The sequence below is a fragment of the Magnolia sinica genome, chromosome 3 (assembly GCF_029962835.1).
Source record: "Magnolia sinica isolate HGM2019 chromosome 3, MsV1, whole genome shotgun sequence".
Classification (NCBI taxonomy): Eukaryota; Viridiplantae; Streptophyta; class Magnoliopsida; order Magnoliales; family Magnoliaceae; genus Magnolia; species Magnolia sinica.
Window position 1 is genome coordinate 8,488,282 of NC_080575.1, and position 15,448 is coordinate 8,503,729.

Below are 15,448 nucleotides of genomic sequence, written 5' to 3' on the forward strand. Positions count from 1 at the left end.
TCCAAAAACCTCAAGTGCAACACACTCCAGGAAACAGTTGGAAATGAAGGCTTACCAACCGTTGAAAATTTCTGAGAGGGCCACAGAAGTTTCAGATCAAGATGATATTTGTGTTTTCCCTTCATTATTCATGTTTGTGTGATCTCATGAACAGGTTGGATGACAAAAAACCACAACTGTGGGCCCTAGGAAAGTTCCATCAGCCTACGTCTGTATCCCCACCGTTTCCCGTGTCATGGTCCACTTGGGCTGTGGATACACTTGAGCTCATGCTCTAAAAAGAGCTGTTATAACGAATGGACGGCATGGATAAGACACATACGTCACAGTGGGCCCCACAGAATTTACTCAGTACTCAGTACGCAATCCGCGTATTAGAATATTTGTACATGCTGATCGGACGCCATACTCTATAAGAGCAGCAACGGACAGAACCATCTCAATCTAAACCGTCCACTTGACTACATCCAATCAAAATGGGCCCCCCAACAGTTTAGACGGTTCAGATAGTATACTTTCATGAAAAATCTACATTACCCATGTGCATGTTTATAGATCATTATACTCTACCAACCATCATATGCTACTCATTCTCTATTAAACATGCAGCGCCACACCAACGGACTCAGCTTCCACTCCGGCGAAAGGAAAGATGAAATCTCTGTTGCTATTCCTTTCTATTCTCCTCATATCCTCCCACTTCCACATCACTTACACTGCTACACCTTCCATACAAGAAAGGTGCACCAATGAGATCACTAAGATGATGGGGTGCCTTGAGTACTCAACGGCCAAATCATCTGAGCCGTCCAATGGCTGTTGTAACTCGGTGAAGGATATCAGGAACAAAGATGCGGTTTGTTTGTGTTTTATCATACAAAAGACGTATGAAGGTGTACCTCAGCTGAAGGAGTTAGGTTTGCGAGTGGACCGCTTAATTCAGCTGCCTACTGATTGCAAGTTGACAAATACAAGCATTAGCGACTGTCCAAGTACGTCTCCTTCTCTTTAGTTAGTTATTATTGTTGGTCGGCCATCAAAGTGGGGCCAGGTGATGTGATCAGGGCTGTTGATTTGATGGGACCCACTGACCACTCTAGATGGACCATGATCCAAGATTTCTTGCAAGTTCATCTAGCGTGGTCATTGGGCTGAGCACGGATATGAGTTTTTGGGTTGCCCTAGCCCATGAGCTTAAAATCCAATTTCTATTCTTTCTTCTTTTTTTAAAAAAAAATTTTTTTAATTTTTGTATTGAAAAGTAATAATAAAAAACGTGTACCAGCTCCGCAATAGACTGTTATGTACCAGTCCTTGGAAGGGACATAACGGGCTATTGTAAATCATTTTTTCATGATATGGTATGGTTGTCGCCGTTACCTTTATTTAACGACCTTTACAGTCCCATAATAACTATTACGATATACTGTGCTTGATATTATTTACTTAAACGTACTCATTTTATTTCTTGGTATTGTTTTACCGGTCAATGGCCGGTAACGATCGTGGTGGCAATGGGCCGGGTTTGCCCGGCCTAAGTCACCTAAGTCATCGCCTTGGCCCGGCCTTAGCCCTAATCAGGTTGAAATGACCCATTTGAGAAACGGTGGCACAAGTGATGGTTGGACCGTAGCTGGGTTTGGTCATTCATCATTGGACCGGGCCTGGCCTTCAAGCCAAGTCTAGGGGACCAGGCCTAGGTAGTACGGGGTCTGGCTGCCCGGGTCCATGCTCATTCAAGCCACTATTTTAAATTGATCAAGCACGGCCCACCCCAGGACCTGGCCCGTTTACAGTCGTAACCCCTAGATGAACCGTCCTGCTTGGCCAGGGCGGCCATCAGATTTTGGGTCCTCGTCCCAAATTCGAAGTGGGTCAGGTCTGGAATAAAGGTTCCAGTTTTGTATGGACCTGTATCTAAAGCCCACTTAATTAACGGTCCACATGGTTCTAACCATGAGCCAATACTAGGCCCATCTAGTGATTTTAATCGGCCCAATTAATAAATGAACCATGATCCAAAAATCAACGGTCACGATCATTTAGTGGCCATTTATTTTGTAGTACGGCCCACCCACCAATAGCATCTGGAAGATGGACAGTTGTAGGTTAGCGGCCTTACGCAAACCAAACCCATCTCATGAGCCTACATATTTTTGAAGCATAACGCGATCTGAAAAGGGTGTAATTGGTGAAACAGACGGTCCCCCGAAAGGCTACATGGGGCCACCGTGATGTATCAGATCTGAAACTCAGGTGGGCCACAGAACAAGAAACAACGGGAAGGAACGGCCACCGTTGAATAGTCGTGGACGTTTCTTTCCTTTTGGATTGATTGTCAACTTGCTAATAGGAAGATATTTTAAATGAAGATAGCTTCGTGTGGGCTTGGGTTGACCGTTAATCGTATCTGACCGGATGCGGATTGCGTGGGTGACCCTGCCATCAACGGCCTCCGTGGTGGGAGGACTCTCTGGGGCCTATCGTGATATATGTTCTTTATCCACACCGTCCATCCATTTTTCCAGCTCATTTTAGACCATGATTCCAAAACTGAAGCATATCCAAATCTCAAGTGGACCACACCACAGGAGATATTTGGGATTGAACTCCTGCTGGTGAAAACTACTTGGGGCCATAGAAGTTTTGGATCAAGCTTATATTTGTGTTTTACCTAAATTACCGTTTGCCTAGGAAGGTTTCAACGGTGGATGTTATTATCCCCGCTGTTTCCTGTGGTGTGTTCCACTTAAGCTTTGGATGTGATTTAATTTTAGGCTCATGGCCTAAAATGAACTGGAAAAATGGATGGACGGCGGGGATAAAACATATACATCAAGATGGGTCCCACAGGGTCCTGCCACGGCAAAGGTGGGCGGTGGCGGGGTCATCACACAATCCGCGTGGTAGTCGACCTGGCCACGTTGCACACCAGCAGACCTCTCATACAACCTTAGGGTACAGTGATAGTTTACCACAATTCTTTTAAGTTATACTTCTCGTCCACCACACCTGGGCAAGCATGTGTGGCAATCCGAGCCACCAGATCGTGGGCCAGTGGACCACAGCTCGTTATTCCAATCGTTGAAAGTGGGCGACTGGCCATTTATACTTAACTTTAATGTGATGGTGCCCTATTGGATGGTTAGGATGTCTACGTCAGTGTAATTTTCTATCCATGATGAGTTTTACTATTTGAATTATTTGTATTGGGACGGAGAATATGGTGGTGTGGTGATCATGTGTTGGGAACTATGGGGATGTATAATGACGTTCACGGTTGAAACCTTCCCGAGCCAAAGTAAATGTTTATTTTCCATCTAACCTATTGATAAGGTTACAGGGACTGGGTGAAAAACATAAAAAGAAAAAGGTCACATAGACCCGGATGAAGGGAAAACACCAAGAATGGCTTGATATGTTCAAAGCTTTTGTGACCTAGACCGGATGAAGGGAAAACACCGGTATCGGCTTGATATATTCAAAACTTTTGTGATCAAAAGGAAGTTTTAATGGTGGGCATCCAATCACTATTGTCTTCTGTTCCACTCGAGCTTCTTATTATTTAGTTTAAATTGGATCATGCGTGTGTTGAGCATGCTAGGATTGAATGTGAATTGATTCAAACCAAACTCTTTCTGACCTCAAATGTTGAGATATACTAATTAAGATTAGATGTATGAAAATACTTTAATATTCATGTGATTGCAACTGCAGTTCAAGATAGAATAATAAAGAAAAAAGATATAACCAAATGAAGGCTAAAAGTATTTTATTAATGATATTATAATATGAACACTCATAATCAACTGAAGGAACAATGACACATTCGTCACCTAGCGTAAAATGAGCTTCATAGTAGAATAGTTGCGATGTGTGAAATGGTTTTTTATTCGTTGCCTGATCGAAGGTTGGGCTTCGTGGTGAAACGTACAATGGAGAGAGAATCTTCAACAATTTGTTCATCGCTCAATCAAAATCGAGCTTCGTGGCAAAATTGTCAGTGAAGTGTCTATTCAAAGGCTTAGTGGGAACCAAGCGCGTAGCAAGAATAGTCGTGGTTCGACTATTTGTTTGTTGTGGGTGTGAATCAAATTTCATAGCGATATGGTCGATGGAATCACCTAGGACGTAGTAGGAAAGCCTTGTAAGATTTTATTCAAAATTGGATGATCTTCCTTACAAACCAATAGAATATCATGAATGAAGTGTGGAGTGTCGTGAACAAAGGGTCGAAAGATAAATACAATGAACAACGTTGCACTTGCAAGCGATAGGAACAAAACTAGAATAAAATAAAACAATAAGCATCCATGAGAGATGGATAGATAAGCAACATTGCATTGAGTTTGGTTGTGTTGGTGTATGGCCATGAGCTCTTCATTCTATGATGCTTTTATAGACTTAGAGAGGCAATGGCCTGGTGCGCTCTTAGGCAGCGTGAGAGATTCAAATGGTTGGCCATACAATCTTATGCAAATTCCCTTAATCATCTACGTAAGTGTAGCCTATTGCATAAGGCCACGTGTATAGGAGATAATTGTTTTCAAAGAGCGACGCGATTATGCATACTACTCTTCCAGTCTTGCAACGTCTAAAGAAAGCTTTGCTAGAGAGCTTCACGTTGTTGGACTCTTGCTGGACTAAAAAGTTGCTTTTGTGGAACTCTTGTATTTAATGATTCTATTAGAGAGTTGTTTTTATTGGAGTCTTATAATTAATACTTCTCAATATAGATACGTCTCTAGTTTCCTACCTTTGTAGTTCATCTTAATCATGTGTGGCATATGGTTATCACGTGACATCTTGTACGTCTAATCTAATTGTGATAGACTGGGTGTACACAATGCCCTCCACATCTCTTTGCATTCAAAGAATTTAAAGAGACGTTAAAGTGTTGTTAGCAGTCATGCAAATACTTTCAGGTCTTACAGGAATTGGAGACATATTAGGAGGTTCCCTCAAATTTTTATCATATTTCGTAAGATGGTCGTTTTTACCATTTCTTCTATTGTCCCTAAGATTCTCATTATAAAAGATATCCTGGTAAAATTGGTCGTTAGGACAATCTTTCTTCTATTGCCCCCAAGATTCTCATTGCAAAGGACATCCTGGTCAAATTGACCGTTAGGACAGTCATTTTAGTCATTAAATCAGACATTCATACCGTTAATTCAACCATTTTCGCCGAATTAGTTATTAGGTTGGTAGTTTTGGTCGTTAGGTTGGTAATTTCAATTGTTAGTCGGACATTTCAGCTATTAATTCAGTCATTGGCAATTATGATTAGCTATTGGTTGGTCGTCAATTGGCCATTTCTCAATCATTTTGAAAATGGCAATTTGATTTAATTGGTCAAGCCTTGGTTAACGATTAGTTATTTTTCTTAAGCCTGCATTCATTGGAGGAATAATATCTCAAGTCGATTGTCAGGAAGCGATATTCTTTCTATAAAAATTCCAAACAACTAATCTATGTTCTCAACCTGTAATCTTCTCTATTATGACTTCTTCTTCTTCTTCTTTTTTGCAAATAGCGTGTATGTCGTCCAAGAGGCTTATAACTTTCTCCATTGAATTGTTGTTAAATGAGGATCCAGTCTCATAGATTGTAGGTGTTGGGGGATAATTGGCTTCTACGGGCATATCCTTTTGCACATGTTTTCCTTGATATTTTGATTTTTTTTAGGTCGATTATATCTTCTAACCATAATGTTGAATTGTTGAACTTGTAGTTGCACATGTGTCCCAGTGAGCATACAAAAAAAAATTAAAAAAAATAAAAATTGATGTTTAGCTCAAATTTAATCATGTATGTGTGTTGGGCGTGCTAGAGCCGATGTGGCTCAATTCGAACCTAACTCATTTTCACCTCAAGCGCCAAGATAGACCGATGAGGATCAAATTTGTGTAGATTGATCATCTTTCCAGGCGCACTGATTATATGAGATCAAGCGATTTATGAAGGAGAGGGTTCATCTTTCAAATAAATTTTTTCTTGTTTTTTGATCAAAATGACTTTAATATTTATGTGATTATAATTGCAGTTTAACAAAAATACCATATAAAAAAATATATATATAACCCAATAAAAGCTGAAAGTATTTTATTAATGATCTTACAATATGGACACTCATAATCAGCTTGTGTAACAACTATCCGTTAGTCTCTCAACATAGACTAAACTTTATAACAAGACGGTCGTGAAGTGCAGAATGTTTGCCTCTTCATCGCTCAATTGAAAATCAGATATCATGCATGGCAAGATGACCAATGGAGGTCGGATCTTTGAAATTTATTCATCGCTCAGTCAAAACTGAGCTTCGTGGCGAGATGGCTGGTAGATGACAATTTGTTCGAAGATTCAGTGGGAACTAAGCACATGACGAAATGGTCATAATTCGATTATCTATTCGTTATTTGGTGTGAACCAAACTTTGTGGTAAGATGATTGGTAGAATCAACTAGCATTTACCAAGAGAGTCCCTATAAACTTCTGTTCAAAATTGAGTCATCTTCCTTACAATCCAACGGGATACCGTGAATGAAGGGTGGAAAGATAAACTAAGTATAAAAATTATGACTCATGCTATGAGCAGTGTTGCGCTTTGCCAGTGATGGGGACTAAACTATAATAAAATAGAAAGATGAGTGTCTGTAAGGGACGTTTAGATAATTAGCATTGCGCTAGTGGTTGTGTTGGCGTGTAGCCACGAACACTTCATTTTGTGTCGCTTTTATAGACTTGAAAAGGCAGAGGCCTTGTGTGGTCTTCAGCAACATAAGAGATTCGAATGGTTAGCCATGTGATCTTGTATAAATCCCATTGATCCTATACGTAAGGGTTGTATGATCTCGTGCAAATCCCTCTGATCCTACACATAAAGGCCATGTGATCTCGTGCAAATTCCTTTAATCTTATATGTAAGTGTAGACTATTGCATTGGACTACATATACATGAGAGAATCATTTCCAACAAGCAAGGTGATTATGTATGATACTCTTTTGGTTTTGCAACGTATAGATGATGCTTTACTAGAGAGCTTTACGTTGCTAAGCTCTTGCTTGGCTAGAGAGTTGCTTTTATGAGACTATTGCATTTAATGCTCTGCTGGAGAGTTGTTTTTATTAAAGCTTTGCATTTAATGCTTCCTAACGTAAACATACTTTAACTTCTTACCTTTGAAGTTCATCTTAAATCATGTGTGACATATGACTACCACTTGACATCTTCTGAGCCATTTGATTCAATCACAACAGGTCAAGTGTAAACACCTATCTACTTCAATTTTTTAGCTCACGCAATAAAATGAGCTAGCAAAACAGATGGACAGTATAGATATAAGATACATAGATCATGATGGGCCCCTTAGTGCTCAACACATCACCAGACCACCGTAGGGGGTAGTGTGGGCAGCACCACCTGATCCACATCTTTTAAATTTATATACATGCATGTCTTATGTATAGTATATGAGATATTATAACTTAAGAATCGTAAAAAATGTTCTCGTCAAGGACTAGAGTCCCGTTGAAATCATACAACCATCTCATGTGTGTAAATCATCCAAACTGTTTAAGAGGTGAGCCCACCGTGAAGACTATTGAGCACAGAAATCATACTGATCCATTCACTAGGTGGGCCACTTGTGTGTTGATCAAATTTGTTGGCTATAGAGAAGCAACCCACTTGATGAATGGTGATCTACATACCCAATAATCTTCAAGGTAGGCTATGCCATTCAGTGAATCAAATTTTATATATACATGACACATGCGGCCGTGTGCAATCAATTGACAGTGACCTTACGGTCCATTGACATGGTTGTGAATATTCCTCTTTCAACAGTACACACTATCCATGCTCCCTATTTATAAAGCCTAATTTCCTAGTTTAGCATTATTTATACCTAGCATGTCATAGTTAGATCAGACGGTACAGAAGATGTCATGTGACAGCTATAAGCGCACGTGGCTAAGATGAATTGACATGGTTATGAATATTCCTCTTTCAACAGTACACACTATCCATGCTCCCTATTTATAAAGCCTAATTTCCTAGTTTAGCATTATTTATACGTAGCATGTCATAGTTAGATCAGACGGTACAGAAGATGTCATGTGACAGCTATAAGCGCACGTGGCTAAGATAAATTTTAAAGGTAAGAAGTTAGAGTCATTTATTTTGGGAGACATTAAATGCAATACTCCATTAAAAGAAACTCTTTAGCAAAAGTATTAAATGTAAGAGTCTCACAAAAGCAACTCTCTAGTCAAGTAAGAGTCTAGCAACGTAAAGTATATAGCAAAGCTCCCTCTACATGTTATAAGACTAAAAGAGTAGCATACGTAATCACGTTGCTCGTTGGAAATGTAGGAAAGGGATTTGTACAAGATCACATATATAACTATCTGAATCTCTCACGTTGTCGAAGGTCGTGTAAGGCAACCGTTGCTCTAAGTCTATAAAAGTAGCACATAATGAAGAACTCCTGGTTAAACAACAACACAACTAAAACTAGCGCAACGCTACTTATCTATTCATTCTTCATAAACACTTATTTTTTTATATTCTAGTTTAGTCTCTATCGCTCGGCAATGCAACATTATTCATAGCATGGGGTTATAGTTTTTATCCTTAGTTTATTTTGTCTACCTTTTGTTGGTCATCTAGCTACAAAGTTTAGTTCACACCAAACAACAAATAAATAATCGAATCATGGTTGTCTTGTTATGCACTTCATTCCCACTAAGTCCTCGAACAAACTGTCGCCCCACTGGTCATCTTGCCATGAAGTCCGGCTTTATCCGAGCGATGAACAGATTGTCAAAAATTCGTCGTCCATTAATCGTCTCGCAATGAAGCCTGGTTTTCGATTGAGCAACGAACAAACAGTCATCCTACACTCATGACCATTCGGCTGTGAAGCTTAGTCCACGTTGGATGACAAACGGATTCCTTAAACTTGTTGTGAGTGTCCATGTTGTAAAATTATTAATAAAATACTTTCAACTTTTATCTAGTTATATCTTCGTTCTTTATTATTTTATTATTGAATTACAATTACAATCATGTAAATATAAAGTTATTTCGATCCAAAGGTAAGAAGAAAAAAAAATCATTTGAATGATGAAACTTTTTCTTTACAAGCCACCTAATTTTATACAATCGGTGGCCGATATTTATAGATCCAATCTAAACCTACTTATATCAATGCTTAGGCCAAAAGGAGTTTGCTTTGAATCGAATGACATCTTATTCTGGCACACCCACAACACGCACAACCAAATTTGAGCCAAAGAAGCACCATTTAAAAATAGTAGCTTTGCTAATGCACACGACGGTTAAAGCTAGTCTGTCCGCCACATAGAGTTGTACACGAGTCGAGTTAGTTCGATCAACTCGCTCGATTTGACTCGCCTCGGCTCGAAAGTGGATTCGGACCAAGTCAAGTTGGTTTTTGAAGCTCGAAATAATTTTGAGCCGTGTTCGAGCTTGCCTAAGCTCGACTCAAGTCAAACTGACTCGGATCAAATTAGCTCGGTGGCTCGGTTATTTTGATATGAATGCTGCTCGCCAAGTATTTGATGAAATGACTCAACGAAGTGTTGGCGATGAAGGAATGGATACATCGGGTGTTTGATTTTGATGCTGCTCTCCGGGTGTTTGATGAAATACCTGTAAAATATTGTTACTGGTTTACATCATGTAAGAAGCTGAAGATGCATTCCACCTGTTTGAAAAAATGTCAAACAGACTCGAACTCAGCTTGAACTGGCCCGAGCTGCTAACCGAATTGAACTGAGCTAGCAAGACAAGCTCGAAGTCTGAGTCGAATTTGAGCTGGGGTTAACTACTAGCCGAGCTGAGCTGAGCTGTGCCAATCTCGACTCGTGTGCAGCTCTAGCCACACATATGCTAGCATGGCACATTTGTGCGACATTTAGTCCATCCATCAGGTTGGTCTGACCTTGTACATGTTTTCCTATAAATCAAATCTGGTCCAACAAGCATGTGGGCCCATTCTGATGGATGCACTGGATCTCAGACGATATACTCGTCACTGTGATTTTGGACATACGCTCGAAATTTGGACGGTCTGGATGGCTGCAAATCAGTGCCACATGTGAGAAGGACTCAAAATGGTACTAAACGAACAGAGTAATTTGTCCCTATTATAAAAAGACCAAATGAAGAGGCGTGGGACACAAAAAGTGGGACCATGTTACGGGTGACTTGATCGAAATACTGGTCTTGATCTGGAAATACTTGAAAGTGGACCCCACTTCATCCTGAAATCCAAGCTCTGTTTCTTGAATGTGCATGTAATACTCCATAGTCTCTCTCTTCCTAATAAAAACTCTTTTTTGTTTGCTAACGTGTTTTAATTTCCACAGAGCTTCTGGACTTACCTTCCAACTCTCCTGCCAATGCTATCTTCACCAATAACGCTACTACTACTCCAGGTTAAGCTTAGCTCTCTTCACCTCCCTCCAAATGACCAAATTGACCTTGATGTATTTCCATTCATCTGACTCGTTTCTATCCCTTTGGGTACAGCCACTTCGCATCCCGATACAGCGGCCCCAAAATCCAACGGCTTCGTGCGTGGGGCTGGGGCCATCATCGTGATCGCAGCGGTCATTTTCTCGACGGTTCACGTGGGGCTGTGATGGATGAGAAGAATGACCTCTTTGGTACATGATCTATCCAGCAAATCACAGTAGTTCATGTGTAGTGAGGAATATGTGGTATTTTGTAGGGATAGGATGGTAAATGTACCTTCATTTTATTCTGTTGAAGTTTTTTTTTTGTTTGATTGGGGTGCAATCCTACGCACGGGATTGTTTTGGTTGTTGCAACGGTCGTGGTGACCTCTTAAGTTCGGTGGGCCATGATCTGTTTGTTGTCATTGGATAGGATGGATTTTGATAACGTGTGATCAATGGTCGAGAGAAAGGTTTCGACGATGCTAAGCACTTCTTGACTTGGGCAAGCATGTACAAGATCCGCACCGTCCATTTGTAGGGTGCGCAATGGGCCAGGTTTAGGCCGGGAAACTAAGCCCGGCCTAGCATGGGCCTAGAACAGAAGGCCCAGGCCAGAGCCTGGTAAAATTGGCTGGGACCAATGATAAGTGAATGGATTGAGGAACATTCATATACAACCCAGTGCACGTGTGAACTTCACATGTAGCAGGAGCACACTTGTGTAGCATTTGAGCCACACAAAAGGTGGGCCCCACCATGAAGATTGTACTGAAAATTCAAGTGTAACAGATTGCAGTGAGCATTCCTCGAATTGTTCAAAGAGCTCGCCTCCACCTATCAATGTCCGTATCTTATCATCAGACGTTTACTAAGCCCACACGTGTGTGGACCACTGCCCATCCACACGCAAGTACTTGTGCCAATATTGCACACGTGTGCAACATCCGAGTTTTCTATCAGGTGGGATGCACGTATGAGATAACCAACTCAAAATCAGGCGATTTCTCTACTCAAGTGGGCCACAATGTTCAAAGACGTTAAAGGTTAACTCAGCCCAGTCTGTTCAGCAAACAGTGCAAGAACTCAAACTCGATCCCGACCATTTAATAAATGGGCTATGATTTCACATGGCCCAAACAGACCCATGGCCCACTAAGTATGGCCTAAACCCAGCTAAGAAACAGGTCAGGCCTGATGGATGGGCCACGGACTTCCACATCACGTTTTGGTCTTAGGAGCTGTTTGGAAAGTCTTTAAATGTGAGTGGATCGAACCATGGCAACCCAATTTTGTGGCATGTTTCCATCATATGTATTTTCCAAAATGGGCCATACAACTCTCTTCGCAAATTGAGGTCTGGATAGGGTGGCTAGGTCACATTACCTATCATTCTCAATCTCAATTTGGGGTACATCCAAACAGACCCTCAATTCACAATTTGGTTGAGAATAGTAGACACTGAGTATGAAAATAAAAGAGAAATGTTCGGATGCAATGCTCCCTTGATGTAGAGCGCATTGCGGATAATTTCATGGCCAAGATGGACCAGAAAAGGCCCGATCGGAGATGGAGATGATCCGGATTGTCAGAACTTAAAACGAACGTATCTCGCAAACCGGAATGAGTTATCGGACGTAAAATATATGATTTTAGGGTAGGACAAGCCACTTTAGCCACCCAACCCCTATGTTGGGTTGCGTAAGCTGGATTTGTGAAATACCATCAGATCGACGGGTGTTTTCCTATTTTAATTCCATTTTTACTATAAATAGTAAGTTTTAGTTTGACTATAACTCTTCATCCGTTGGGCTATAGGAGTTGCACCCAACGTGAAAAGTGCTTAGAATAATTAGGAGAATAGCGTGGTGAAGCCAAATATGACACTAACTATTTTTGACTGAAAACCTTGCGCACTAGTAGACATCACGACCTTCTATAAATAGTAAGTTTACTATTTATAGAAAATTGTGAATTCTAGGAGTTTTAGTTGTAGTTTGATTTTGAAATTTCTTCCATTGCTTAGTATCCCTATTTAAAGGGTTGTGAACTCGTTTATTTCATTCATCAATTAATTTCGAATTTTATAGAATTTATTTTCTGTTTCTAGTTCTTTTCCTCGTGGAGTCAAGAAGTCTCTATGAGGAGTCCAGAGAAGTTTCGTGAATTCGAAACGGTTATCCCCTTGAGGAAGACGATGCTCAACCTCACGTCCTTCTATGTATCATCCCTTTGTTGTATTTTTATAACAAAAATAAATTTCAAAAATAAAAGTTTATTTTAATAAGTAAATAAATATATTGACTATTAAAACTTTCCATAAAAAGAATGTATAGCTAGTTGGCAAGAGAATGGGTTTTTGCTTATGCAATAGGGTTTAAATCTCCTCTTAGCACCATCCGCGCTCGCCCACGTGCAACGTGGGCTGAAGGACTGGTTAGACGTTTTATTAGGCACACTTAACACTTAGCACGTGCGCATGGAGTCAAAACAGCCTTAGTCTTTTTGGCACATGGTTCAAACTTTTTAAGCCATGGTGCAACTTGAATTGAACTAGGGTCTATCCTAGAGTATTATTAACCTTAGTGTTGATTGAGAGTGACTGTGACATGGCTTTACATGTGGCACCTATGCCACGTGTCGCTCATGTGACAACAATCATGATGTTTAGGACATGTGATTGTAGTTTTGAACTGTTGGATAGCTGTTTCTCTCTGAAAGAGTACATAAATAACTACCATAGGACAAAGAGTCATATCCTTTCATAGAAAAATGTTATTTGTTGTGAATGAGTGTGGATGTCTTGAAGAGGCACATGGATATCTCTTCGTATAGAACTCCATGAACATTCAATTCCTATAAATCCTAGATATTATAATTTAAAAGAGAAATCATCATTCTCTCCATTTTTTTAAATAAACTATCAATTTGCAGTACTCTCGAATTTAACCTCTTGATGTGTTTTTTCTGAACATTTTAAAGGCATATTAGTGTCAAAACTAGAGATCTGTTCGACACTTAAATGTGCAAATTTTCGTGTTGAAATTCAGATTGAGAATTCATTATATCCTGAAGACAATTTGCAGATTTTCTTCGCTTGCATTTGTTGGAAGTACCAAAAAAAAGACATCAAATCTATTTGAAGAAATTAACTATTCAAGTCGAGCCTTGAACTCAATAGATCTGATTGTCTCATTATCTTTTTCCTCGATCCTCCGTTGTGTACTAGATCATTTTTTTTTCCAACACCCTTCCCACCAACCTGTCATTTCTGTATAGCAACTGCACCATTCAAAAGGTGGGCCATTCCATTAAGATCGCCTCAGACAAGTGCTATTAACATTCCCCATCCGATCCCCTCAAGTCACCTGGACCATTTCTGATCCATTGCTTGTGCTGAGATTAACATACTAAGGTTGGGTACCTTTGTTTCTCGCCTTCCTCCAGAGTTGTCTGGGGAGTTATTTCCGAGTAGAGCTAGGCATCGAGTTGAGTCGGACCAAGTTAGGTTTGACCGGACTCGATCTGGTTTTGAAATAGGCCTGACCCGAACTTAAACCAACGCGATACTGAATCCAGCATGCCTGACCCGATCTGAGTCCAGGTCTGGCCTGGACTAATCCGAATCGAGTCCAACCCAGTCACAAGTACCAAGTCGGGTCGAGTCGGTGCAGTAGGTATTCACAAGCTGAAAACACACTCAAAGCATAGATTCATTTTCCAAAATTGCTGCCTCTCCATCAGCTACACTGCATCTCAAATATGAAACATAAGATCTAAGTTTTTTAAAATATATATGTACGGGTCGAGTCGAGTCGAGTCGAGTTACTGGGTGACTCGAACTCGACTCAGTTTGAGTTTGGATTGGATAAAGTCAACTCGATTCAGATCAACTCACCTACTCAATTCGGATCGATTTGGATCTAAACGAGTCGGACATGTCAAGTTTACCGAGTTGAGTCATCTCATGCCCAACTCTATTTCCGAGATTAATAATCAAGAACCTACTGATAAGAGCCTTCACATTTCATTATATGGCTTTCTTAGACTTTCTTTTGCTATGATTTCAGGTATCTCTTGTTAAAGTTCATAACAAGGATTATCATGCAACCATTCAGGATCCTTTATTTTCTTTGTCCGCACCCTGCATCACATGCTTCTTCCCTCCGGAGGAATAGCTTCATAGATCAATTTTGTAATCCATCTATCCCTAGCCTTTGTTTCTTAGAGAGTTAGCTCTGCCTGTCTTTTTCCCTCTTGCCTCGGATGAGGGCTTGTCCTTTCCGTTGAGAAGTGAGCATCTCTTTTTCCTTTTCCTTCTCCGTTTTTTTTTTCTTCCCCTTCTTTTTCCTCCCTTGACCTGGGGGTGTAATCTCCTTATATACTTTTTAACGTTTTTACTTACTTTTGAAAAATAAAAATAGATTGCCTTAGGCAAAAATTGGACCATTTAACTCATCACATGGGCTACACCCAACATTATGTCAGATCATAAGACTCATTAATTTCAACGGTGTAGATCATCCTATTTTTGCCCCATATAATCTTTACTGCCTGATATTATATGAAAGCTCACATACAACCGTTTTACGTGAACCTTTTAGATAGGCACGGGAATGTATACAAGATGAGTGGTTAGTACTTACTCATTTGAGAGATCATGGTTTGGATCCAAAACATTGATCTGATGGGCCCCACCTTTGATGGGAGATGGTTTGGAAAAATCACACTTTCAGAACCTAGCCCATATATATTTGGCTTTTATTCTGTTGAATGTAGACCGTTGCAATATTTTTATTAACCATCTATTTTCAAGCCACCATATTGAAGTTTTAGGATCTTTTATTGTGTGAGATTTTTAAGCCATCTCCCATCCAAGCAAGACCAATATACATCAATAATTTGGATCGTCAAACTATGGGCCCCACATGTGCAAACAAATCCTGTGCGTCCACCAATT

The 15,448-nt window shown here is 40.2% G+C and overlaps 1 protein-coding gene across 1 annotated transcript; it reads left to right on the forward strand.

The window, feature by feature from the left end:
- Window positions 1-615: 615 nt before the first annotated feature.
- Window positions 616-10,803, forward strand: LOC131239450 (non-specific lipid transfer protein GPI-anchored 1). The gene is made up of 3 exons (XM_058237149.1): window positions 616-992; window positions 10,399-10,467; window positions 10,562-10,803. Exons 1-3 carry the CDS (start codon window positions 653-655, stop codon window positions 10,672-10,674), a joined length of 522 nt encoding a protein of 173 aa, XP_058093132.1. The 5' UTR covers window positions 616-652; the 3' UTR covers window positions 10,675-10,803.
- Window positions 10,804-15,448: the final 4,645 nt, after the last annotated feature.